The sequence below is a fragment of the Xiphophorus hellerii genome, chromosome 16, assembly GCF_003331165.1.
Source record: "Xiphophorus hellerii strain 12219 chromosome 16, Xiphophorus_hellerii-4.1, whole genome shotgun sequence".
In the NCBI taxonomy this organism is placed as follows: Eukaryota; Metazoa; Chordata; class Actinopteri; order Cyprinodontiformes; family Poeciliidae; genus Xiphophorus; species Xiphophorus hellerii.
In genome coordinates this window covers 11,172,190-11,197,960 of record NC_045687.1, presented here as the reverse complement: position 1 = coordinate 11,197,960, position 25,771 = coordinate 11,172,190, and the positions used below count along the sequence as shown (strand labels likewise).

The window sequence follows — 25,771 nt, the reverse complement described above, 5'->3', positions numbered from 1 at the left end:
TGTGTATCTATTAGGGAGTTAAGGATTGGATCTGACTGTTGAAACTGACATGTCTCATTTCTGTTTTCTAGATGGAGCAAACAGCTCACCTGTAAAAAGGAATCTCTGAAATAACAGCCATGTGCTTCAACCCGGGCTACCCGTGCGAATGTTTGACCAGCGGTAATTTATGTGAGCCCTGCAAGATGACAGCCAAGGACAGTGAGCTGGAAGAGGCACACCTCTCCAACAACATAAATGCAGCAGACTCAGCCATGGGTGTCACAGAGCCAGAGATGGACACCTCCTCAACTGAAGGTGCGCGGGACCGGGGCAGAAACTGGGGATGGATGTTGTCTGCGATCATTTGCCTCAACATCCTGATATTGGGTTGTGCCTTTGTTTGTGGGGGCACTTCGAGCAGTGTCAGTATCAACACCTCAGACCTGCAGATTTTCATTCTCTTTCTGTTCCTGCTCACCTCCATCTGGATGGTCTATTACACCATTTACAATTCCAGGACAGAAAACGCTGTCTTCAAGGATAGGCATGCAGGACCCATTTGGCTCAGAGGTACAGTGAACATTTTAACTGTTAAACAATTTATGTAAGGAGTATTTCTTGGACAGTTTAATCACTTTTCTCTACATGTTGCTTTGCTTTTAGCTGGACTTCTTCTGTTTGGAATCCTCAGTGTCATCATGGATGTCTTTAAGATCGCCAGCTATGTGGGTTACCTCCACTGTGACCCAGGTGTTAGCTCCAATGTTAAAGTTGTATTTCCCGTGATACAAATTGTCTTCGTTCTTGTGCAGGTAAAAAAATTGGCATTCTTAATGGTCTTCATTCCTGATGGTTAGAAAGTGTTACAATTTTTGTATTTTGCACTTGCAGACATACTTTCTGTGGATCCATTCAAGGGACTGTGTGCAGGTCCAAAAGAACCTTTCACGGTAGGTTGTTAGGGTATTTGCATGTTCTTAATTTGCTTATTTTCTGTCCCAGCACACATGAGACACTACCTGAGAAACAAAGAAACAAAACCTGTGCTTTTGCCTTTCCAACTACCATTTAAATATGGGGTGGAGATGAGTGTAGGACAGTGTCTCAGAAATGGGCTGCAATATAAATAATGGCCTTGATGTTAACTTAATTTACACTGTATGTAGAAAACAAGACAAATCTGTGTAGAATAAGAATATGGATTAATAGGTTTAAAATCCAAATAAGGTCTACATACAGTCTCGTGATTTGGCTGGTATTGGTTTATGTTCTACACTACAAGAAGCTCAATTAAGCCTGAGTAAAATCTATATAGCAGCCACATCCAGAGGAACTAAGGGTTTCAGCATTTATCTTACTTCAGACATTAACAAAAAACAGAACCACAAATTTCTTTACTATTAATATTCTTGACTTTTACAGACTCTTAAGCATATGAGTAATTTGTTTGGTATATAAAAATATGAGAAAATAACTTTCACTTAAATATAAGAGCAGTTAAACCTCATTTTATTTGGTTTTTCTAAAAAAAAAAAAAATTTCTTATCAATTGACTGCTTTGTTTTTGTTTAGCAGTAATTTTGCAACCTTTCTTCAGAAAGATTTGTTGTTTTTGATTTATAATAATTACCAGCAACGCACTAACCAGACTGTCCCCGGGTGATAGGACTAGCCTATTGATTCTAAATTTGACTGAACCTGATATCTATACTGTCACACATAAAAGAGAAAAGTGCTGTAGGTACCTTGATAAAGGCTGTGGTTTTGAATCAAACAGAAAAAAATGAAAGGATTGCAGTAAAAACCCCAATTATGCATAAAAATATTTAAGCATCATAGAATTTTTGTTAAATGCAAACAAAAGTGCATTTAAGTGCTCATTGTTGGTTGATGTTTTATTGACCAAAAATGGTCTTAGTTTAGATGCATTTATTAAATAGAAAATAATTAAGATTTTTCAGTGTTTGATCTGCAAACTGCTGATTATGCGCAATCAAGTGTGAACTAGAATAATGTGGGATGTGTCTCTGGAATATCTTTGTTAATTTTCCCTGTCTTTTTGATATTTTAGATGTGGGTTGATGCTTACCCTCTCCACAAATCTTGTTTTATGGATAGCTGAGGTCACTGAGGAGTCTCTTCATCAAACAATTTTTCCACATGCTTCGACCAATGTCACTAAACTCTCAAGAAGACAGATGTACATCTATAGAGGTAACCTAAGCAGATGAAAGCTGGTTTCGCAGTCATTAACAAATAAACAACATGACACTGTTGTATCTGATTGTGTGCTTTGTGGTATTACAGCCGGTTATGGGGAAGACAAGTGTGAGTGCAGCCACAGTTCCTGCGACATCTTCAAGGAGGCCTATTACTACCTGTACCCCTTCAACATCGAGTATAGCCTCTTTGCCTCTGCCATGGCTTTCGTCATGTGGAAAAATGTGGGACGAGTAGCGTCACATAGCAACCACCACCACGTGAGATTCAGCCTCAAGGACGTATTCATTGGTCCTATTTTGGGGATCCTCCTCTTGGTTGCAGGCATCGCAACATTCATTGAGTATGAGATTGATATAAAAGCAAACTCAAATGAAGAGAGCCGTGATGCAGCAGTGATGATGCACTTTGTTATGAATATTGTCACTGTCACATTGATGTCCGTCTGCACCATCATCGGAAGTGCTATCTACAAGGTGGACCACAGGGAGCACATGTCAGAGAAGAACCCCACCCGCAGTCTGGATGTGGGGCTGCTAGTGGGAGCCTCGCTGGGGCAATTCATCATCAGCTATTTCTCCATCGTAGCCATGGTTGCAACTGGGGCCAAGGGCTACCTGAACAGGCTCAATTTGACATGGGGAATACTGATGGTGATCCAGCTTGGCCTGCAGAATTTTTTCATAATTGAGGGCCTGCACCGGGAGCCCTTTCATGAGGTGGAGGCTGACACAGTGGTTGAAAATCAGTATGTGGCGGAATCCAGCAAAGATGGAAGCAAAATTGAAAAAGTAGACCTGGACAATATGCCCAAACCTGATGTAGAAGCACGTGGCCACAGTTTGCCAGCGGAGCACAAACACAAACTCCTGTGGAAGAGGCGTGTGTTGAGAGAGGTCAGCGCATTCCTACTGCTGGGTAACATCCTTGTAAGTACCTTTTTTCCCCTTTTTCTCACTTTCACTGTGATCAGTTCTCTTAACACTAAGTCTCTTCTTTCTGTTTTTCACAGCTGTGGATCATGCCAGCCTTTGGTGCTCGTCCCCAGTTTGATCATGACAGCGAAACACAGTTCTACCAATCCAGCATGTGGTCTGCCATCGTGAACGTGGGTCTTCCTTTCGGCATCTTTTACCGAATGCACTCAGTTGCCAGTTTATTTGAAGTCTATTTAAACTCATAAATCAGCATCTTGCAATGAGTGCACAAAAAGCTGGATCTGGGCATTACTAAACTGTTTTGTACAGGATGTTCTTGATTAGTGCTTTTTGTCAAAAAGGGCCAATATTGACTATTTTCTAATGAAGTAGCATCAATATGTGACAGTGTAAATGTGTTCAAAATTTTATTCATATGAATATCTTGTATAGCTAATCTTGTAAAAGCTGATTTATTCTGTTAACTTCGTTTGCAAACAATAAAAAAAAATTAAAATTCAAACCATGATCATTATTATCATTATTTTGTTAAATTGTGATCATTATTATTAATTATTATTATTATTATTATTGCTGTTGTTATTTGCAGTAAACTTTACTGCCCATAGTCAAATACCCTTTGTCAGAGATAATGGTTTTGGGACAATTACCATTTTCATTAAGTCTAAAGAGCACAACAGTACATACATAAATGCAAATACGCAATACACCCATATTTAACGACCTTAGTTTTAATTATTAAAAATATTATTCAATAGGTCGCTTCATATTTTATTTAAGCATGCCAAAAATAAAGCAGCTGATAAAGTACTTCATACCTCATTCACTGTAAAACCAATGGTTTCCCAAGGAACATACAGGTATCTGCTTAACAGAGCCCCCTGGTGGTACAAACCTGTCACTGGAATACCCAGCAAACCTGATTGACTCGCTTGGTCCCGAAATCTTTAAGCTCACAGTTTATATAATTACAACAGAAAGAAACACCAGCTAATACAAGAATAGCTAAAGAACAGACTAATCTATCCTAACAAATCTATTGTTAGGATAGATTTTAATCAAATCTATCCTAACAATGGTGGCACAACTGTTCCATACATTTTTTTTTTTTTTTTTTTTTACTTTTGCATGGACTGTTTTTTTGGAAATTATACCTGGTGATGTTTAAGACCAACACCCGATCTTATGTTTATAACAAGCGATTCCTGTTGATAAAACCACGGTGTGTAGCTATTAGAATATTTAAATCAGGCAAAAATGATGGCCACCCTTTCTTCGGGTCCTTAGCACAAGAGTTTGTTTACATCCACGTCATCAGGAAACTTATTCGGCGTCAGAGATGCATCGACAGGTGATTTATTTAATAAAAAAAATTTGTCACATTTATGAGGTTATTGTTTGATTGAGCATTATGCGTCACATCTGTGTTAAGACAAAATAGACAAAAAATACGTGTTGGGAGCTAGAAACAGGATTCTTGCTAATTTCATGTGGGTGTCTTCATGTTTTTAACGTTTAAAGGACTCTACAGAATCACCTCTTTTTGGTGAGGAGGACAACTTCAAGCTAAAACAGTCTAACATTAAGTAAGATTTTTTTTTAATCTCTTTTGTCCACTCACAGCTTATAATGTGAGTGGACACATTATGAAGAAGAACAAAGACCAGAAGTAAGCTGGTCTTTAAATAAAATTCAAACGTGTTTTTCAGACATCCTTTGGCATCGTTCTTCCACCTTTTCTTCCGCACAAGTGCCATCTTGGTTTATTTACTGTGTGACGTTATCAGTAGTCGTTTTATTGTCTGCATGGTCACCATCATCCTCTTGCTTTCATGCGACTTCTGGACTGTAAAGGTGAGCGTGTCTGATTATTTTAAAAAAAACAACAACAACAAAAGATCTACGTGTAGTAATTCTGCCTGAAACACTTGTTTGTTACTATCTAAACGGTTTATTGTGCGTTTAAATTTCATAATTTTGAATCACATGTGTTTAGAATGTATCTGGCAGATTACTGGTTGGCCTTCGATGGTGGAATCAAGTGGATGAAGACGGGAGAAGCCACTGGATGTTTGAATCAAGAAAAGTAAGCACTTGTAAAAAAAAAAAAAAATAATAATTCCTATTAGAAGTTTAAAAACACTATTCATCATTGGCATGAATGTCATATTAATGTTTTTAGCGACTTATGTAACCTCTCTTTTATTTCAGAGTGAAAATATAAGACAACCAGAACTTATATGCTTCATATAATCATTGGTGTTTGAATTTAGGAGATATTTGGTATTTTACATATGAGTTGAACTTTACATACAAATGAAATAGGTTGACATCATAGCACAACCAAGTTTTACTGCAAAGACAAGCTAAACTAAAAACTGCTATTATTAGACAGACCTTAAGTTATATCTTTAACTTTTAGTAAATTTTTGTTTTTTCCTTTTGCCCGTCTCTTTCAAGTAATTTATATCACATTCTGTTTTTTATAATTTCATTTTGTTTTTTATTTGTTTTTCCTATGAAGTTCCACATGATTTTTTTTTTCTAATTTCCAAACATACAATTTAAATAAATGTTCTTTCTTACTTTTGAACATCCATAAATGTCAGTGCAATTCCAGAAGATTAGCATGCTTTATCTTATTTCAAAAATTCATTTTAGTCTGTGTTTGGGACCTCTGTCCTGTTGAGACACATGGGGGTTTAAATTGTCCAATTTATCATTTAAGGGGCAGTTGAGGAATTCAGAGGTAGTCCCCTTTACTCAAGGCACCGGTACCACTATGGCTGCCCCTACTGTGCTTGAGAGTTGGTGCATTTGATTGTGGTTTGAACTAAAGGACACTTAACTAAATATTATAGGGAGTGTATGTAATTATTTCAGCCTTAATATATAATTTTTGATCCAGTGTGGATGAGTTAAAATTCACATTAAATTCAAACTTGGGATCCATGTTTTTATTTTAGAGTCATGTCTGCTCGTAAGTCTCTGGCCAGTCATGTACCATGACTCTTATAGAATAAAATGCAAGTAACTCTTAGATTATTGTATTTATTAGGATTAAATAAAGTGTCGCCATCCTCTCTAAACAGTCTGATGATGTCAGCAAAATATCCGCTGCAGAGTCGCGGGTCTTCTGGCTTGGCCTTATTGTGTGCCCCATTTTCTGGGTCTTCTTTGTCTTCAGCACCATCTTCTCATTTAACATCAAATGGCTGGTGAGTTCAGTGCCTTATATATGTGTCCGATTCCTACCTGTATAAATTACTGCCATGTATGTGATGATTGTCTTTGTGACTTTGTACCTCAGGTTGTGGTTATAATGGGGCTTGTTTTGCAATGGGCTAACTTGTACGGTTATGTCAGATGCAAAGTGGGTGGAAAGTCCAGCCTGAGAAACATGGCAAAGTCCTACCTCAGTCGACAGGTTTTCAAACAGGTTTGTAAAGTGTCACGCTTACCTCTACTTTTAATATATTGTCAGAACACATTGTGACACTCATCTTTTTGTTTTTCTTCAAAAAGGCCATGAAGAAAACAACGGAAAGTTGAAACTGAATTGGAGTCATTCAGACACAAAGAGGTGGTGGGGCTCAGAACTCGATGGAGTTATTATATTTATACTTGAGAAGGTAGATGGTTATTTTCCTGTTTCTTTACATGTGATTCTAAGAAATTCAGTGTCTGATAGTAACAAAAGGTGAGTTTTTTTTTTAAACAACTTTTAAAAAAAGTTGTGGGTGTATAAAATGTTGGGGAAAGTTCACACATAAAAAATCTCTGATATTTTTGTTACTTTGACTGAGCTGTATTTTTTTGTCAGAAAGTTTGTTATTGTTTGTTATAAATTACACTATGGTATGTTTATGTGTAAAATGAAATAGACATTTACTAGCATCTTTGAGAAGGTGTTGTGTGCATTAAAAATAGATCATGAAAATTCTATTGCCTCCTCTGTTCTGAGATATTGTCCAAATATGTACTGATATCTTTGTGATGTAGAACATTTCAACTAAGTACTGTTAATATAATTGGAAAAACCTAATTTAGGACAAGAGTGACGAGAACACTACTTTGTCTCCAGGTAAATGTTTGGCCACAAGGTGGCAACAAACATTATGGTTTTATTGCCGGTACTTTAGGCTGAATATATCTGAATACAACTTTTAATGTTTATGCAAAAAGTCCAATTTATGTTTAAGACATCAATTTAATGACTTTTGTTATAAAATGCCACATTAATCCGCTGCGAATTATAAAAAGTCTATTAAGTGAATTTTCACAATATCTCATAGATCAAAAAAATAGAGTCTATATTTGTTTTATTTAAGAGAGAAAACAAAGAATAACACAAGAAATATATAGTTACATCTCAGATGTGGCTACACAATTATTAATGCATCTACTCCTCCATCTATTGTCTATACACACATATTCTAGTAAGGTTATATGGGCTCTTGTGCCTATCTGCAGTGATTGTCAGCGAAAGGCGTGGTACATCCTTCACAAGTTCACCGGTTCTTGTGTGAGCATCACATAATAAACAACTTGCATGAAAACATTCACACCGAGAGTAACATTTATGTACATGATGAGGCCATTCAAGATACAACTTCATGCAGACATAGTGCAAGTCAGGATTTCTTCCCAGGACCATCTTCCTGCAAGACAACAGCACTAACAACTGCACCACTATGCACAAAACACCTTTCTAACACAAAACACCTGTTAATTACCATGTATCCACAAAGCCTTTACATTGATCCAAGAAGGTTTTAGCTGTGTTGCATCAAAAATATGCGAGATAGTAAATTAATTATTTTTTACAAGTCATGAACTGCAGTGATCTCTTAACTAATCCTAATCTGGATTCTTCAAAAATAATTAAGGTAATTACAGGCAAATAACTAATCTGTGTTTTTAGCAAACACCAATGAAAAGCCATTTATCAGCCATTTTTTTGATTAAAAAGAAAAATCTCTAAGCAATGTTTTTTCCACAACTGCTCATCTTTGACCCCTGATGTTTCTGTGTAAAGGCAAATACCCACTGTGTTCACAATGTCCATGTCAGGATTTTCTGCTAACGTAATGCAGAAAAGCAAGTTTTTGGTTCTAGAAATGAAAGGTTAGAGATCAGATTTGACCCTTCTGAAACATATGAACATGCCCATCTGTTAAAGTCAAATAACATTTGAATATGTGAAACACAATCATCCATGCAATAATTATCGTGGTAGTCTCTTCACCATTTTCTTAGGAAAATCCAGTTGGTGAATTTTTGTTTTGGACAAGCCATGAATTTGTTTGAACTTTGCATTCTGTTATTATTCTGTTATTGCATTTCTTGTTTGTGGTGAAGAATTGAGCTACACAAATAAACCTCCCTTGAATTGATTAGTTACATGATTTAAGAGTATATAAGTTTTTAGGTAAGAATTATATCATAAGGTTCTAATGCTATATCATAATAAATAAGAGGTCAAAACAATTAGTGATTGTCTTCTATGTTGCATTAGTTCCAAAACCGAAAATGATCAATGTTACATGTGTACTGTACCATAACATAAGTCATGGCAATAACATATCCAGAGCTACAGATAAGATACAACCAGAAAAAGATTCTGTCCAGTTTATCTGCAAGTTTCTGATGACTTTCCCTTTCTGTCTGTTTGGTGTCAACAGCCTCCATGAATCTGACTATCTTCCGGAGCATTTTAGAGTCCTCAGAAAGACCTTCCTGAACGACACTGATGACACCTTTGTTCTCTGCAATGATCAAAAGTACACAGAGTCGGTCACTCCATAAGTTAAAAAAAAAAAAAAACGCTTCACTATCAGTATCCTTGACAACAAAGCCTCACTTACCTGCATCCTCGTTTTCTTTGTTGTCTTCTGCATTTTGAGGAGCAGGCCTTTTACTGAAGCAGGTGAAAAAAGCCAGCCCATCTTGAGACACCCTTGTCAAGAACATGGATACCAACATGCTAATCACCATCAGGACTTGGCAAACACAGAAATGGATTCCTGCGCAACATAAAGATGGTTGTAGTTATTTGTGCTGCTGATTTATATTTTACTTTTTTGGTCTCATCGGTTTGCACAGAACAAGTTGGTTTGTTTTTGTGTGCCCCATGACTCACGGATGACTGGGCTGCACTTGCTGTCTCCAGGAAGCACGGTGGTGAGAATGTTCAGAAACATGGTGAAGCTGAGCACCAAGGTAACCTTGAACGAGTTGCGCTCACCACCTTGCAGTGGCAGAGCACCGCTGACTATATCAGCCACCATGATCAAGATAGTGGGCAGGAGTAATGTGATGAATGGGTTGGTGTATCTGATCCTTAGAGACACCTGAGGTGAGCACAAAAGACACAGTAACACAGGAACAAAGGGAAGAAACTACAGTCTGCATTGCATTCCTTTGATTAGGATGTGATTTGTTTTATTGTAGCGCTGTATGGTTTCTCTGAAAACTGCTTTTGTTCCCTTTTAGTAACTTTAAGTAAGAGAACACTACTTAAACTCAGACTAAATTTCTACTACAGCAAGGGAGCTAGATTCAAGTTAGCTAGGTAGCTTACAAGCTTGTTTTTACTTAAATTGCTGCCAGGTACTTCTTGGTGACTTATTAAACCTACTGTTTAGAAAAAAAACTAAAGGCTGCTTTCCATTATATGAGTTTGCCAAACTCCACTAAGCTGTTTCTAATTTCCTTTAAAACATATTTTTTACTAAAAAGTTTCAGGTTATGTTAACCACCTAAATGATCTAGTAGCTCTTCACTTGGATAAATGTATTTAGGTTCATGTTCCAGTTCACAGGTGGATATCAAATATATGTCAGATAAATCAATTTCATATCAATTTGATCATACAGTTAATTGGCTTTTGTTTCTTTTTATGAACTTACATCAATAAAATTGCGATCCTCTCGCTTTTTTCCCAGCTTCACTTCTTCCGTTTCCCAGTCTCCATGGGAACTCTCTGCCAACTTCACTTGAGCAACTTTTATGCTTATCCCACATTCTGCATTAGAGAAACTAGTATATTAGCAATTTCTTAATTTGTTGTAAGAAAGAAATCTGGAATATTGCCTTTTTAAAGCGGTGTAGAGACCAAGGCCTCGTTCCTTGTTTGGAATGAACCAATATCAATGGGTGGACATCATCATCAAACATCAGTACACAAGTTGTAGTCTGGAGTATAAACTCAACATTGTTGCAGTAGTTGTGTTTTAAGTAATATCCATCATTTCAAAAATTTTATTTTACTACCCTATTGGGCAAAGAAATAAGTCAGGAAATTTTGAAACACTTTTTTTGCTGTTTCCTTTAAAAACAAAAAAAGTATGCATAAATGTGGTTTAAATATAATTTCCAATACCAACAACTAAAGTCACTGTAGAAATGTCGCTGGCTAAAATGGGGTTTGGGCAACATGGTACCACAGAGCTTCTTTCAGTTTATGATATGCAAAAAGTTCTGTTAACTATACATAAACAGATCAATATTATTAATCAAATTGTTTATAATGTACGGTAAATTAATAGGTATAATCCAGAGCAGTCTAGTGCATGCATTAGCCCATGTCCTTCTGTGAAAATTTAAGGATATGTAGTCAAAATAAAATGGTAGGAATGTGGTATCATGGCATCAGTGAATTTCTTACCATCTGGTGCGGTGGATTTAAGTCCAACGGGGCACACATCAAAAGCAAAAGGATAGTTGAACAGATTGATTCCACAATTCACTTCTGCAATTATGACCACATTGTGCCCCACTGTACCATTACTGTACACCACGAGATCAGGCGAATCATGCTCCATGGAGCTTTGTCTGCACATATACCCAACAGAGACAGCAAGTGCTTCAGGTAAGATTGAACAGTTTCTTTTAAAAATAGGATGTTGTGCCACTCACCCATTTTCTATAGAGATATGCGGGGTCCACACTTTATCTACTGGCAAAATGAGTTTTTCAAATGGATATACTGATGTGTTCCACGCCAGCTCTGGATCCACCCATGCCTGTACGTTAAAATAAAATACAGTCACTAAAATAAGATTTTGTTATATCTTTAATGTTTAATTTTTAACACATACAATTGCAACCTGCAGACGACTCATTAGATGTAGTTCCTTCATGTCCTGTTAAAATAAAAAAAGTTATGATACATTTTTACTTTACATGAGCTCTGGAAGAATCTTTAAACAAAGTGGAGAACAGTTTGTTCTTGCCTCTATGGAGTGTGTGAAAAAGAAATACTTACGACTGACAGCGTTTCGTACTCAATTAATGGAACTTCAACAAGTAAGGTGCAGTTCTCAGACTGAGGTGAAGATAAATATTGATTTCTAATTAACATTTGAGCCAGACATCTGCGAGTTGTGCACTTGATTTCAGCTTGTGAACATCCTAAAATAAGACGCATGTTCCAGCAAGTTTAGAAAGACTTCCTTTAATCTTTTAATCCGAAATTGAAATTTCCAAAATTTACTTACCAAAAATCAGCAAACTCAGCAGAAAGATTGCACTCTCCATCCTTTTAGTTTTTAGTCTAAATTCTTTTTATCTGAATAGTTAGAGTAACGACTGCACCTTTCATCCTTTAAATGTTCAGCTTGATGTGAGTCTTTAAGTAGATTTCTAAACAACAGTGGGCAGAACACTACTAGTGCAGACATAACTGACCCACAAAAGCTTTTCATTAAATCATTATAAGCTAATCTCTTTCGTGTTATTCAGTAAGACTGTGCAAACAGTAAAAACGCAGGTGTGGTATTGCCCATTGTCCGTAGCTTCAGGAGAGCGCATACAGCTCTTGTTTGACGTTATCATAGGCTGTGCTTCTTACTTATTACAACAAGAACGTGTCTACAAAAGACGGGAGCAAGCTGAACGAGTCTGTAATTGAGAGGCAAGCTTGCACAAAAAATTATTATAAAAAAACAGAACAAATATTTAAGACTGCAGTGATTAAACTAAGGAGTGTCTTTTAAATACACTGCTTTGACAACTATTTGATGAACTGTAGTTTTACCAAGAACTGTGTAGGCTATTTGAATTAATTAACTTTAACAATATGCAATTTTTGTTGCGTAATGTTGATTTTAAATTAAGCTGCCTAACATTTATTCTACTGATATGAAAAGATGTGGTTTGTGGTGTCCATATGTGATGCACAAATGGTATGACAAAAAAAGGGGAGAATAAAATCCCAGGAAGGGGATTGTTTGGTGTCGTTAACAGGCATATGGGGTGCTCTTGGGCCTCTGTTGGCCAACATTTGCACCTGAACTATCTTTTTCGTTGCTGCACAGTTGGTGAATGGATGTTGCAGTTTACTGGTTGGCCAAGAACCAGTTCCCACTGGTCTGTGGTCTGTTGAGATAGTCTGCATACACATGTAGACACACGCCTACACATATGCTCAACATATAAATAGAGCCCCATAATTGCATGCACACACAAAAAGCATGCAGAAGCCAATTATTTCTGAATGGTAATAATGGAAACAGCAGCCTTGCCATTACCTTCTTGTGCAATTCAGCTTGAAAAAAAGTTATTGCTTCTAGTCATATGTCAGGGCAAATGTTAGCAATTGGGTAAAATTTGAAAACTCAACAGCCTCCAGGAAGCATTTGTTTCTCAGCAGCCAAGAGCCCCGACCCTCAATACGAAGCAAAGTGTAGTACAAGGGGCTGGTTTTTACCAGGTTATGGGAACAGTAGACACCTATAGTTTTAATAATATATTTTTTTTGTAAGTATTTTCATCTTTACGCGTTTTCCTTCCTTGTTGCTTCTTTGTATAATGACTTAATATGCATAGTGATTTTCTAGTGCCTTGCCTCAGGGGCAAGGCACTAGAAATTGTGGATTTTCTAGTGACACAATTTCAAATCAAATCCACAATTTTAGATTGCAAAACAACCACTTTTCCCATTGAGCCACAGTTGTCTCTGTATAATTGCCAAATACCGTTCATTTTTTTGTTTTAATGCATGCAGTTTATTGTCTGTTCAGTTCAATAAAGTTAATTAGGAAACAGGGACTAATATTCCTTTCTCTCTATTTTGTAAAGCAAGGCTGCTCAGAGATTGCAAACACACCGTACAGTAATCTGAAATCAGTTTTATTATTAAAAGTGGAAAGCCTTTGAAGTTCCTTTCAAATTTGATACATGCTCTAATAGCATGCCTTATGAAAGATAATTGATTATTTTGGTAAATGTTTAATGGTTTGATTTCTTAATTTCAATGTTCTTCACTGTACACAAGACTCCTGCCTGACTTGGTTTGACATGGCACACACAGAAACCAAATGCAATATTTACATCTCACTGTTTTGGCTTATATTTTTTAAAAATTATCTCAGAAATGCAGTACTCTGTCAATGCTCTGTTTGATTGTGATCCTCTCAAATGCCAGAGTCCTTAAAAATTCACAAAATATTTCCATGAACAATGTTAACCGGATTTTCATGGGACATTTTATGACTACTCTGTGATCAGATTGGACATAGTTTTTTTGTATTTTTTTTCTATCTAGTCTCCTCTGTAAAGATTTGTCAAATCTAATGATGTAGCAACAATTTTTTTGGGCAAATCCCAAAGTTGTACAACCATACACAAAGTAGAACTTTGTAATTGTTTATATTGATTTTCTTCTCTTTTAGTGTTCTTTATTGTTTTCTTCCTAAATAAAACCATGTTTTGTTTTTGTCTGTGTATCTATTTTTATCCATTCATAATAAAACCATTGTCTCTAAATGACTGGTATCACAGAATAGATAAGGTGTTCCTCTCAGTTATCTCTGAATGGATTGTCTCTTATCTGTTTTCACTCGTCATCTTACAAAACTAGTAGTTAATCAGATAACTTAACTTCCAAATATGGATAACTGTGTCATACTCTAATCTTAAGCACACAACAAGGTTGTTTTGGTGTTGCTGACCTATTTTTACAGCAACCTTAGATACACCCTATAACTGCTCTAAAGAGGAGTTCAAAGTTGACTCCCTTCACATTGGTTTTGGTGTGATCTTGTCTTATCGGAACTGCATTGTAGACCATTGGGACAAAGAAAATCCTTGTTCCCATGAAGGTATTTCTACCAGACTGAAGAAAGATTAACTTCCTGAGTAATGGATTGTGGAAGTTTTCAGGAATTTGCTTAAATATCATGCTGAAAATATCAATAAAATTGCTTGTTTTTGTTATATTTTGGAAAACTAGACAGATTGTAAAACATCCCACTTCACCATTTGGTGTAGTAAGACATTATATTTTTATGTTATTTTATTTATATATTTTTATTTTATTTTTTATTTTTTTTCTTGAGGAATCTCTAAAATATTCCATAGGTCATAAATCGTTAGAGTTTCCAATGAGCTTTGAGGCGGAAATGATTGCAGTAATATCAGAAAAAAAAATGGGACTTTGCCTCAGAACCAAGTCAGTCAAGCTTTACTACCATTTGAAGGTTATGCCCGCATGAAGCACACATTCTTTAATGCTCAGAGGAGCTTTTAGCCTTGGTGACACCAGATCCAGTCTGATTTCTACAAGGCAGGTAAGTTGATTTTTCAAGTCCTTCTTCTTTGTCTGGTCAGACCGATTTATTGAAAAATAACCACTTAAAAAAGTATGGTAATATGTAATCCAATATTTTTTACAACTTAAGTCAACAATTATAACAAATATGTATCATCCAGTTTTGGTGATATATGTTTTAGTTATTAAAGGAGAAAACAGAATTGAAGTCATAAATGAAATGACTTTTTGGCTATATTAAATGCATTATTTAGAATTAAAGTGTTTTTTGTGGGGTCATGATTTAAACCTCAGCTTACTGTATTTCAGTGTCACTTGGTGTTGTGATCTTACTCTCAACCCCTGCCAAAAATGGTAACTTAGACAATACACAATAAGTGTTAAATAATAGAAATTAAATCTGTATTTGAAAATAGTCACAAGCTTAAGCAGAAACTCAGAAGAATTAATTCCTCCATGGTCAATTTGTCCCTGCTTAATTTTTTTTCTTTGACCTGAATGTCTTTATCCACTCTGGCGAAGAAGAAAAAATCTATTGACTGCATATTTTACAATATTTTACAATATTTCTAATTGCAGCAGGAATTTGTATATTTTTCATAGACAATCTTGTGGGTTTTTTTTAACCCCACAAGATTGTCCCCCACAAGTACATACTTTGGTTACTCACCAACAGTAGGCAACCTTTTTTGACCTATGATAATGTCTGACTGACAGGAACACTGTTTTTACAACGCATAGAACTACTGTACACAATATAAGAGACAAAATTTGCAATCCTTATTTCTTTGGTGGGACAATTAAACCATATGCAGTGTTAAAATTAGAATGCATGATAGACCAGTCATCATAAACTGTGATTAACATTAGCCACATGTTCTCATCAGATTGAGCAAGGCAATAAACTCTCAGGTTGACTGACATGAAGAACATTCTTTATTTTTGATCAGTGAGAAGCTTTGAGATAAGCCAGATAGCGAACATGTTATCAGTGAGCTGTCAGTAAAATAAAATGATAGAAATGTGCCAGCTTTTGTTCTGTGTGTTTCTGGAAAGGGGGACATGCAGTTAACGTTTGACATTTCAGGTAACATTCGGAGGTGAAAGCTATTAGAAGTGGTGACTGATCAATAATTTACCTTTAAAGGAACACAAACTGATTAATAAGTATACCAAACTGAGGTCAATTCTGTGTAATTGCCTAGGTTTGTAGTAAAAAAAAACAAAACAAATAAATACTTTCTTTGAGCTTTTTCCTACACTTTTAAGGAAATGTCAAATCCCCCCTTTTTGTTCTTGGTTACATTTGGAAGACTACAAACTGAAATAAAATATAAAAGAGGTAATCTCAACACATTAAAAATTAGGGTTTATTTAAGTTCAAAACTGTTTGTAGGCCTTTGAGTTTTGTCCAAGTTAAGCTTTTTAGCAGATTGAGTCTGACTATTGAAAGCTTTGATGTAGAGATTAGTTTAGAGCCAACTCAATGTTTGCAGAAAACCTAAATTACTAAACCTCCACCACCATGCTTGACAGCTGTCATTATCATTTAGGATGGTTGATTCTATGTTTAGCACTGTGTTGTTTCATCACTTTTAGAAGTGTTCACACTTGACAATGATCGCTAAAGTGTGGTCTAATGTGCTTAATAATTTGTTTTCGTCATCAAGGTGCATTCATTTGCCATCACAGAAATCCACAATCAGAAACTGTTAGAGGAAAGGTTAAGGAATAAAACATGTTTCTATGTGGAACACAGTGAAAAGGAAAGGACATTTTTTTGAGATCTTATTGAGGACAAAACAAAGGGAAGGAACTAATGGCTGATATGGAAAACTACCCATAAAACACCTCTGGAAATAGCAGCATAAAGTTATTGTTCTGTTCAGTTTAAAGGGCATAAAGATAACACCCTGTGGCTCTATTTTAGTAGTAGACCAGTGTATAATGACATTTTTTATGTAAAACTGAAAATGAAACAAATCTTTTTAGAGTGTAGGATGTTATAAATACATTCTATTTGATTATATAAATAATAGTAGAAAAAACAGTCATGCTTTACAGAGGGAAATTATATGAGGACATTGTAGTAACGCCACAATCTAAAATAATACAATCCTAATATTTACTTCCATCTTATCTTTTTATTTCCATAGGAGACTGAAAGGCACTCACTACCAACATGAGCACTGAAAGCGAAGAGCATATCATTGACATCAATAACACCTCAGTTCATACGCTGAGCAAGAAAAATGGAAAGGACAGAAGGCGGCTCCGCTACATGCAGAAAGATGGCCGGTTCCAGGTGGCATTCCAGAAGCCCCCTGGAGACTGGAGCCCATATTTACTGGACATTTTCACCACCCTCATAGAGATTCGCTGGAGGATGATGTTCCTTCTCTTTTCCCTTTCTTATATTCTCTCCTGGATCTTCTTCGGTCTCTGCTATTGGCTCATTGCCTATATACATGGCGACACTCAGAGTTCAGATAACAATCCTTGCATGGACAACGTGCGTGGCTTTACTGGAGCATTCCTGTTCTCAATGGAGACCCAGGCAACTATTGGTTATGGAAGTAGGGGAATGACTGAGAATTGCATTGGGGCTATTATTGTGGTTACCATCCATAATCTATTTAGCTGCTTTCTCGACACTATTATTATTGGCATCATTGTGGTTAAAATGGCATCAGCCCGAAGGAGGTCTCAGGCAGTGCGTTTCAGCAGCTCCGCAGTGGTCAACCTGCAGAATAGGGTGCTGTGTCTGTCATGGCGTCTTGGAGACTTCAGGGGTAACCACATTCTGGAGGGAGTCGTCAAGGCCCATCTTGTCCGGCATGTGAAGAAGCGAGGTTCTGTTGTGATGCTGTACCAGGATTTGGAGCTCGAGAACCCACATGTCGTTCTCGTCACCCCCACAACAATTGTTCACAAGCTAAAACCAGGAAGTCCCCTTTACAGAATAGGTCCAGATGACTTGAAGAGGAAGAAATTTGAACTGCTCATCTCCTTCACCTACACCGGGGACTCCACAGGGCTGCTCCATCAGACACGCACGTCCTACACTTCTGCAGACATCCGCTGGGGTCAGCGTTTCCACGATATACTGAAAGTGGAGAAGAGACACTACAAGGTGGACTATGCTATGTTCAATGAAACCACCTGGGTGCCAGTGCCCAGGCTCTGTGCAGAGGCTTATGAAAGAGGGAGTGGACACCCTAATGAGCGCAATTCACTCTTACCATCATTTACAGTAAACAGCCACATCTACTGGGCCACCACTAACAGCCCCGAAGAGGTAGTGATGCAAACATCTTTGTAATCAAACAAATGCATGTACATATGACGAACTATTTTACTGTGCGTACTAAATATGAAATGTGAAACCATTTGAATGTCTATGTATATACATTTTCATCCAAATCTTATAATATATTGATTTATGGCTTGTAGGCAATAAGTTGTGTGTTTGGCTAACAAATGGAAATTTAATAGAGCTTCTATTTGTCACTTAAAATTGCATTTCTTTACATTACACAACATAAAATAATTATGTTTTCTATGTGAATGTCCCAAAAGAGCAGACATAGAATTGTCCCGTTGTGAGTGGGGAAGTTAAGGAATTTGTATCATATTTACACAGTACAAAAATATATCCTTTTAATCTGTCATAATTTACAGTGACTTCTATCACATGCATATGTTCTGATATAAACCATTCCACTGTAACTGGTCGTTTTTTTAAAACTTCAAAGAAACACTGAAATCAACAGGGTCATAAGATATTAATGAGTGTAAATCTTGTGACATTTCCAGTTAATTTGTTTCTATGATTTCATTAGAAAAATCAATAAATAAAAATAAAATAAACATTTTGACACAACAAAATGACACTGTATTTTAACATATTCTTATTTTAGGATACAGTAGTTAAGTATGTGGCATATTTAAATACCCCTAACCAACTAACATAATCATCCTAAATTGATAATAATATTAATAAGAATGAAATAAAAAATAATGATGTAAATCTTTATATACCGTACGAAACCTGCTCTTGCCCATGGACCATGTATGAAATTAAGAGCACAAAGGCTCCGTTTTCATGTGTATTCGTATTAGATTTTTTATTTGTCTGCCGTCACATTCAGGGTAAATTGCTGACAGGCGGTTCTTTATTAGGCACTTGACGGAGCAACTTTTTTACGGCTGAACAGCGCCTACATGTGTTCATATATTGTATATGATTACTTTGGCTAGTAAATTACAATTTTTTAACTCTGTTTATGTTGGTGTGTTTTAGAAAACAGATGTAAAATATCGATTTAGAAGTTCTTTCTTAGTATGTCTGAATTAACCACTTTTCCCTAAATGTCAAACAAAACTAAATGAAACTGCTAGACCGTCGAAAAGACGCTCCTGGTTCCCATTGGCTGTGTCTGCTCAGGGGGCGGGGTTTTTGGAGACACGTGTTTTACAAAGTCTTGTCTTCGGAACCACAACTATCTGCTTCAGTGTCGCTGGAGAGGGTTATGGCTGGGTTCAAAGCTGCTCACGGGAAACCAGGAGACGATAACAAACCGGACAAAATATTAAGAAGGCGGAGGAGAGCAAATCTGTCGCAGCTCGGAGTTATAACAGCGAAAGAAGATCCAGTTTGCGCTCCAAGATCCAACAGGTAGGTGATGCGTCTGATTTTGGAAATGTTCTATTTCATTTATTAATTGCACATATGAATGAGATTTGGTGACTTATATCACCAATAGAAAAGTTCCGTTTGAATGACAGCAATGACTGAAAACACATAATTTTATGATTGTGCAAATAATTTATTTCTATACTTTTCAAAGATCAATGGCATGAGTTCACTGTGAAATCTCTTGAAATTGCTTGTAGCTACTTTTATGACCATGTTTATTAAAAATGGCAAAATATAAATCAATAAGATGTCATATATATATTTTTAAATCGGAAATCGCACGCATCATTTCACATAGGAAAGAAAAGCTGAAAATCTTTAATTTAACGATATCTTTAGCTAAATAATTGACATAGTTATTGATCTACGAAACAAAACAGAGCCGCTTTATATAACCACTTTCCATCTGCCTCAGTAGTTGGCTCCATCCGATAGCAAATGCAAAACAAACAATCACAGACTGTGATGACTCCGCGGGTCTTCATTTGTCACCATGTAACAAATGACAGCAATAAGTGACATGATGCAGAGCGGACAAGAAGCAAACAGTTCTTCCGGCAAAGAGCTGATGACTGAGGGGACTAAGTTTTTAAAGTCAGAGATTTGTTTTCCGAACACAGAAAAACCGGAAATGTTATGCTTGTACACATTAATAGAATATGGTGTGCATTCCCATATCAATTTGTTACTGTATGTAGGTTGACACAATAATGACTTTTGCGTTTTATTTTCATTTAATGTTTATAGGAAACATAGCCCTTAAAAAAAGCTAAGTCCTATATTTCCACGTATTTCCAGTCAATCCTGATGTGAAATCATTAACTGAGAAAAATATATGCTAATAATAGGAAAACTGATTCTTCGTATTGTATGCACAGAACATTGAAAAAGAGAGACATACAGTACAGACCAAAAGTTTGGACACACCTTTTAATTCAATGAGTTTCCTTTATTTTCATGACTATTGACATTGTAGATTCACACTGAAGGTATCAAAACTATGAATAACACATGTGGAAATATGCACTAAACAAAAAAGTGTAAAACAACTGAAAATACCCCTTATATTCTAGTTTCTTCAAAGTAGCAGCCTTTTGCTGTGATTACTGCTTTGCACACACTCTGCATTTTCTTGATGAGCTTCAAGAGGTAGTCACCTGAAATGGTTTTCACTTCATAGGTGTGCCCTGTCAGGTTAATAAGTGGGATTTCTTGCCTTATAAATAGTCATGAAAATAAAGAAAACCCATTGAATTAGAAAGGTGTGTCCAAACTTTTGGTCTGTACTGTATATCTGCCAATTTTTTTGAGTTTAAAAAAATAGCAAATAAACAAAAAGTGAAAAGTGGAGCTGGAGTAGCTTTGGAACTAGCAGAGCAGGTTGCATGTCCATTGCAATTTGTAGCCTGTGGTGTTGTATTTTAATGGGTCTCTCATCCACTGTGTCAATACCTTTTCTGTTTTTGCTGTCCTTGATGCTCTGTTTCACAAAGTACAAGGTTACTGGTTAAGTAATAATGCTTTTTTAAATGGGCAATTAAAATAGCTAGTACAATAAAATAGATATTTTAGTATTTAATTTCATTGTGGTATACACTGCAGTGTATAATCTGTAACTTCTTTATAGCATTTAAGTACACTGAACAAACTTTTTTGCAAAAAGCTGCACGATAAGGATACATTTAAGTCCACGTGTATTGTTTATACTTTTTAACTTCTTTGCAACTACTGTAACAATACTGTTAATTTGAAGCATGCAATCCAGTTTTCAGACAGCATGTTATAATATGATTTTGTTTTTGTCTTTATATTTCATAGCCCCTGTCACTGATGAGACTCAAAGCAAGTGTCAGAGAGGAGTGAACTACCCTCACCGACGGTGCACAGCACTGCCAGAGAAGAACATCCTCTCCACAGGCCCAAGTCCTGCTGGCCACATTTCCTGCCCTAGATTGACCCCCAGAGAACTCAAAACTGTTTCTCCAACGCTTCTACCAAAAACTGAGACTGTTTTCCAAAGCAGAACTGGCCCAGCCCCCACAATTGGAAGTGATGGGGAGCCTGCGTAGCCACCGTTACAGCATCGTGTCCTCAGAGGAAGATGGCATGAAGTTAGCATCCATCGCCGTTCCAAATGGCTACGGGAATGGCAACGTAAACAAAGGACACATGGAGCAGCAGCGTCAGAGCCGCTTTGTCAGCAAGGACGGCCACTGCAATGTGCAGTTTATCAATATGAGCGAAAAAGGCCAGCGCTACCTGGCAGATATCTTCACCACCTGCGTGGACATCCGCTGGCGCTGGATGTTTGTCATATTCTGTCTGTCTTTCCTCTTGTCATGGTTGTTTTTTGGACTTGTCTTCTGGGTCGTGGCACTGGTTTATGGGGACTTGGAGAATGAGACTCAATTATGTGTTTCCAATGTGGACAGCTTCACTGCAGCCTTTTTGTTTTCAGTCGAGACCCAAACCACAATTGGGTATGGTTACCGCTATGTGACGGAGGAATGTCCCATTGCTGTTTTCATGGTGGTGTTTCAAAGCATTGTGGGCTGCATTATTGATGCTTTTATCATTGGTGCCGTCATGGCCAAGATGGCAAAGCCCAAGAAGAGGAATGAGACTCTTGTGTTCAGCCACTATGCTGCGGTAGCAATGAGGGACGGTAAGCTATGCCTGATGTGGAGGGTTGGAAACCTGAGGAAAAGTCACTTGGTAGAGGCTCACGTCAGGGCGCAGCTCCTCAAGTCCCGCACCACAGTGGAGGGAGAGTTCATTCCTCTGGATCAGGTAGACATTGACGTCGGCTTTGACAGTGGGATCGACAGAATCTTCCTTGTATCTCCGATCACCATCGTGCATGAGATTGATGAGGACAGCCCATTCTACGAGATGAACAAGCAGGAGCTGGAGACCTCAGAGTTTGAGATTGTTGTGATTCTCGAGGGTATGGTGGAGGCCACTGCCATGACAACTCAGTGTCGGAGCTCCTACGTGGCCGGCGAGATCCTCTGGGGCCACCGCTTTGAGCCAGTGCTCTTTGAAGAAAAGAACTACTACAAAGTAGACTACTCAAGATTTGACAACACCTACGAGGTGCCCAGCACTCCCACTTGTAGTGCTAGGGAGCTGGCTGAGAAGAAATCGAATTCTTCCAGCCTGAGGAACTCGTTTTGCTACGAGAACGAAGTGGCTCTGGAGAAAGTTGAGATGGAGGAGGAGTTAGAGGAGGACAATAGCAGGTTGATGAGGGACGCTGAGGTTAGTGGTCTTGAGGATACAAGCGCAGATTTGGTTTCAAACTCAGAATGCAACCTGGACTGTTTGCCTTTAGAAGCAAGACCTTTCACAGCAGAATCAGAGATATAACTGCTTGAACTCTAAATGGACTTGAACTCTATTCTGGTTGGTGTTTTTAATAATTGCATGGCAGTTTGTTAGAAACCAGGGTTTAAAAGTCTCTGTGCAGAAGCACAGTGTGCACTTAAAACCAAATATAAACTTCTTATATAATTTATGGAGTCACTGTTTGCATGGGTTGTGTTATAAAATGGGTTACATGTAACACACACACAGTGCAGTATGTTCTCTTAACAGGATATAAATTTGAATATTTTATTAAAAAGCTATTTTCCATTTGATTAATTACATATTCCTTGTTTGCACATGTGCAAAGAAACATCCTGAACTTAATATTTTTTGTGGTTTTCTAAGTGTCACACAGGATTAAAATAAAAGTTTTGAAAATAGTACTCAAACTTGTTTTAAAGGTTAAAATTACCAACACAAAAAATGGGTCTATGATTGTTAATGAGCTGGTCTCTTAGCAAAAACTTTCAGTCTTCTTAAATGTGCTGGTTTAATGGTCAAATAGAAAAAAAGTATGATTTGCACAAATTCTGAGTACACTACTCTCCTCAGCCTATCATCTTGTCCATGTGGAGAATCTTTTGCAACGTGTGCCTTAACAAAAGTTCTGGTCTACAGGAACTCAGCTGATTTCACTCTGATTGAGCACACACTGCATTAGATCTCACAGAGCACAGACACATGAAGATGTGATTTTTTTTAAAATTTATTTTATTTTATTTTTGCAGATTGCTGCCACTTCTTGCAGGTTTTTGTGTTTTAATGTGCAATACTGTCAGGTGTCAGGAAGAGACATGAGGCCCGATCACGAGCCAAGGCGATGAATGTTAAAGCTAAGTGCTGCTAAGTTACATATTGTATAGACAGAAATCTCAGAGCCAAACTGTATTAGTGTTATTGTTTTCAAATTGCAGATTGCACATTAGTGTTTTATCTAGCTGTAGACAAGCATGATTATGTGGAGTGTGTTCTTTAAAGCTTCAATGCACTTCTTTTTCCGCAACAGAAACTTCTTCCTCCAAAGAAAAACAGAAATGGCTTTACTATTCAAAGTTAGGTATGTACGTACGTGCTATACGTTAAATCGTTAAATATAAAACCTAATGTCTTTCCTCAACTAGCAATGGTTGATTGATGAAGGATTGATTGAACAGATTATTACCACAGTTTACTCTATATAAACATAATTTTTGACGTGAGATATGCAGAATCCAGATACATTCTAGTTACACTGCTTTCCAAATGTATTCATACCTTATGAATACCTTTTTCATATTTTGTCCTGTTACGGTTTTGTCCCAAAATTCAAAGTATTAACTGGATTTGTAATTTAAAGACCAACACAAGTGGTGCATAAATATGAATTAAAATTAAAGTTTTGTTTTAGCAGAAATATATGCTTTGATTCAAAAGACAAAAATGTAACCGAAAAACTACATTTTAGTGTTGTCTGACTAGAGCACCTTCATCCACATGTGACGCTTAGATGAAGACTCAGCAAACCCACCAAAAAGAGCTGCAGATACTCATTTGAGCTGTGAAAGCTGATTCCCTCCTATTTCACAGTTATTAACTTCTTTGTGTTGGTTTTCAATATAAAGTCCAGATGAAACACACTCAGTTCTGTGGTTTCAAGCTGTGGAAACGTTTAAGCGGTATTAATGCTTTTGCAATGCAGTGTAAGTCGTCTCAGTCCTGGTGAAGTCATGGCTGAAAAGATGTTTGCTTTGGATGGTTAACAATCATCAATGTTAACTGATATTGCAGTCATAGTTTAAAAAAAAGAACACCCTGCACGGATCAAATTTACTCATTTTAGTCTTACAGAAGGTTTAGTTTTAGTCATCATTGTAAGAATTAATCTTGTGGATGCCAGACCACTGTAGTGTTTCTGTTTTAGGTTTTTATTTTTCTACTGTCTTCCCACTTTCCTGCAGAACCCAGACTGTACAGCTTTTTTAAAAAAAAAAAAATCTTTTGTAAATTATATTGCACTGTATAGTGATAATGCAGATAAAACTATTTATGTCCTTGTTTTTTCAATAAAACACTAAAACAAATTCATTATGACGTTGATGCATTAATAAAACTTGGCTGAATGGTGGTACTGTGTGTGAAGCTTTGATTAATAACTGTTTCTCCAGGTTTTCTGTTTTGTTTTCCAGATTATTTTTTTTCTCTTTGACTGAAATTGTTGACGGCTGTTTTTTGAATGTGGAGCTGAGGTCCAAATTCCACAGTCTGTCTGTCAGGGCTCAAAACCATCATTTTCTATAACTCAGCAAAACTGACTCAGTCCGGTTCTGCGAAAGCCTGCTGTGCTACATCAGCTTACTCTACTGGAAGTCATTTTCAGTGACAGGGATGGAAAGAACTCCTCATTCACTCCTCTTAGCCTCTTTCAATAAACTGTGGAAAATCTATGTATTCTGCAAATGTCCTGAAGAAAGGTGTGTAGGGTCAGTTGTTCAAATTCACCCTAATTTATTTAGTACCAAATTTCAAAAATTTCCAGAGATTATCAGAAATTATAGATTTTAGATAGTGATGTGTCTGCAGTAGAAGTGTATCACGTTGCATAACAAGCCAACGTTCCAGTGGGGAGACACAGTCAACCTCTAGCTCTCTTAAATAAGCATTACTACGCATAAAAATGTGTTAATCCATGCATTCGGTCAATACCGTTGTATTAGAGATGAAGCCGTGTTTGAAAAATGACACAACTGTCTGAGAATTTACTCACTTTCCATTCAGTGCTGCACTCTGCCTTCACAGACTGACACAATGCAGCAACTGATTGATCAGACACATCCGCAGTGAGGCAGCATGCCTATTGGATTTGTTTCTACACAGGAAGTGCTCGACGCCTGTGGGTTTTTTCCACATTAGCCAATGAAAACGCCACAAAGCAGGAGTTTGGTTTAAAAAAAAAAAAAGCAAGAGTTTTCTGATTTTTTTCCTCCATTTGAGACTTTTTAGACTGAGACGAGAATGGAAAATATAAAGAAA

The 25,771-nt window shown here is 36.9% G+C and overlaps 5 protein-coding genes across 5 annotated transcripts; 4 read left to right on the top strand and 1 right to left on the bottom strand.

Annotated features, from left to right (window-relative positions):
• Positions 1-64: 64 nt before the first annotated feature.
• On the top strand, positions 65-3,636 carry otop2 (otopetrin 2). The gene is made up of 6 exons (XM_032586631.1): positions 65-552; positions 646-794; positions 874-932; positions 2,054-2,196; positions 2,290-3,131; positions 3,215-3,636. The coding sequence occupies exons 1-6, from the start codon at positions 120-122 to the stop codon at positions 3,383-3,385; spliced, it is 1,797 nt and encodes a 598-aa protein (XP_032442522.1). The 5' UTR covers positions 65-119; the 3' UTR covers positions 3,386-3,636.
• A 753-nt stretch (positions 3,637-4,389) lies between these two features.
• On the top strand, positions 4,390-7,083 carry LOC116736195 (Golgi apparatus membrane protein TVP23 homolog B). The gene is made up of 7 exons (XM_032588521.1): positions 4,390-4,491; positions 4,662-4,726; positions 4,850-4,994; positions 5,137-5,226; positions 6,233-6,358; positions 6,451-6,579; positions 6,666-7,083. The coding sequence occupies exons 1-7, from the start codon at positions 4,480-4,482 to the stop codon at positions 6,690-6,692; spliced, it is 594 nt and encodes a 197-aa protein (XP_032444412.1). The 5' UTR covers positions 4,390-4,479; the 3' UTR covers positions 6,693-7,083.
• A 1,571-nt stretch (positions 7,084-8,654) lies between these two features.
• Positions 8,655-12,567, bottom strand: LOC116736196 (zinc-activated ligand-gated ion channel-like). Its single transcript, XM_032588522.1, has 8 exons — positions 11,410-12,567; positions 11,243-11,287; positions 11,061-11,167; positions 10,810-10,976; positions 10,052-10,167; positions 9,283-9,493; positions 9,008-9,166; positions 8,655-8,908 (listed from the first exon to the last, which is right to left on the bottom strand). Exons 1-8 carry the CDS (start codon positions 11,569-11,571, stop codon positions 8,655-8,657), a joined length of 1,221 nt encoding a protein of 406 aa, XP_032444413.1. The 5' UTR covers positions 11,572-12,567.
• A 1,871-nt stretch (positions 12,568-14,438) lies between these two features.
• Positions 14,439-18,771, top strand: LOC116736283 (inward rectifier potassium channel 16-like). The gene is made up of 2 exons (XM_032588666.1): positions 14,439-14,713; positions 16,851-18,771. Exon 2 carries the CDS (start codon positions 16,877-16,879, stop codon positions 18,014-18,016), a length of 1,140 nt encoding a protein of 379 aa, XP_032444557.1. The 5' UTR covers positions 14,439-14,713; positions 16,851-16,876; the 3' UTR covers positions 18,017-18,771.
• Positions 18,772-18,787: 16 nt separating this feature from the next.
• On the top strand, positions 18,788-24,826 carry LOC116736282 (inward rectifier potassium channel 2-like). The gene is made up of 2 exons (XM_032588665.1): positions 18,788-19,372; positions 21,212-24,826. Exon 2 carries the CDS (start codon positions 21,446-21,448, stop codon positions 22,760-22,762), a length of 1,317 nt encoding a protein of 438 aa, XP_032444556.1. The 5' UTR covers positions 18,788-19,372; positions 21,212-21,445; the 3' UTR covers positions 22,763-24,826.
• Positions 24,827-25,771: the final 945 nt, after the last annotated feature.

Bases quoted from the DNA above. Each gene is read 5' to 3' on its own strand.
- LOC116736282 (XM_032588665.1), top strand. From the start codon at position 21,446: ATGGGGAGCCTGCGTAGCCACCGTTACAGCATCGTGTCCTCAGAGGAA.
- LOC116736283 (XM_032588666.1), top strand. From the start codon at position 16,877: ATGAGCACTGAAAGCGAAGAGCATATCATTGACATCAATAACACCTCA.
- otop2 (XM_032586631.1), top strand. From the start codon at position 120: ATGTGCTTCAACCCGGGCTACCCGTGCGAATGTTTGACCAGCGGTAAT. The intron at 553-645 runs GTACAGTGAACA...CTTTGCTTTTAG, and splicing joins AGGACCCATTTGGCTCAGAG to CTGGACTTCTTCTGTTTGGA. The intron at 795-873 runs GTAAAAAAATTG...TTGCACTTGCAG, and splicing joins TTGTCTTCGTTCTTGTGCAG to ACATACTTTCTGTGGATCCA.
- LOC116736196 (XM_032588522.1), bottom strand. From the start codon at position 11,571: ATGCGTCTTATTTTAGGATGTTCACAAGCTGAAATCAAGTGCACAACT. The intron at 10,977-11,060 runs GTGAGTGGCACA...GTATATGTGCAG, and splicing joins CATATCTCTATAGAAAATGG to ACAAAGCTCCATGGAGCATG. The intron at 8,909-9,007 runs GTAAGTGAGGCT...TGATCATTGCAG, and splicing joins CAAAGAAAACGAGGATGCAG to AGAACAAAGGTGTCATCAGT.
- LOC116736195 (XM_032588521.1), top strand. The intron at 4,727-4,849 runs GTAAGATTTTTT...CGTGTTTTTCAG, and splicing joins CTAAAACAGTCTAACATTAA to ACATCCTTTGGCATCGTTCT. The intron at 5,227-6,232 runs GTAAGCACTTGT...CTCTCTAAACAG, and splicing joins GGATGTTTGAATCAAGAAAA to TCTGATGATGTCAGCAAAAT.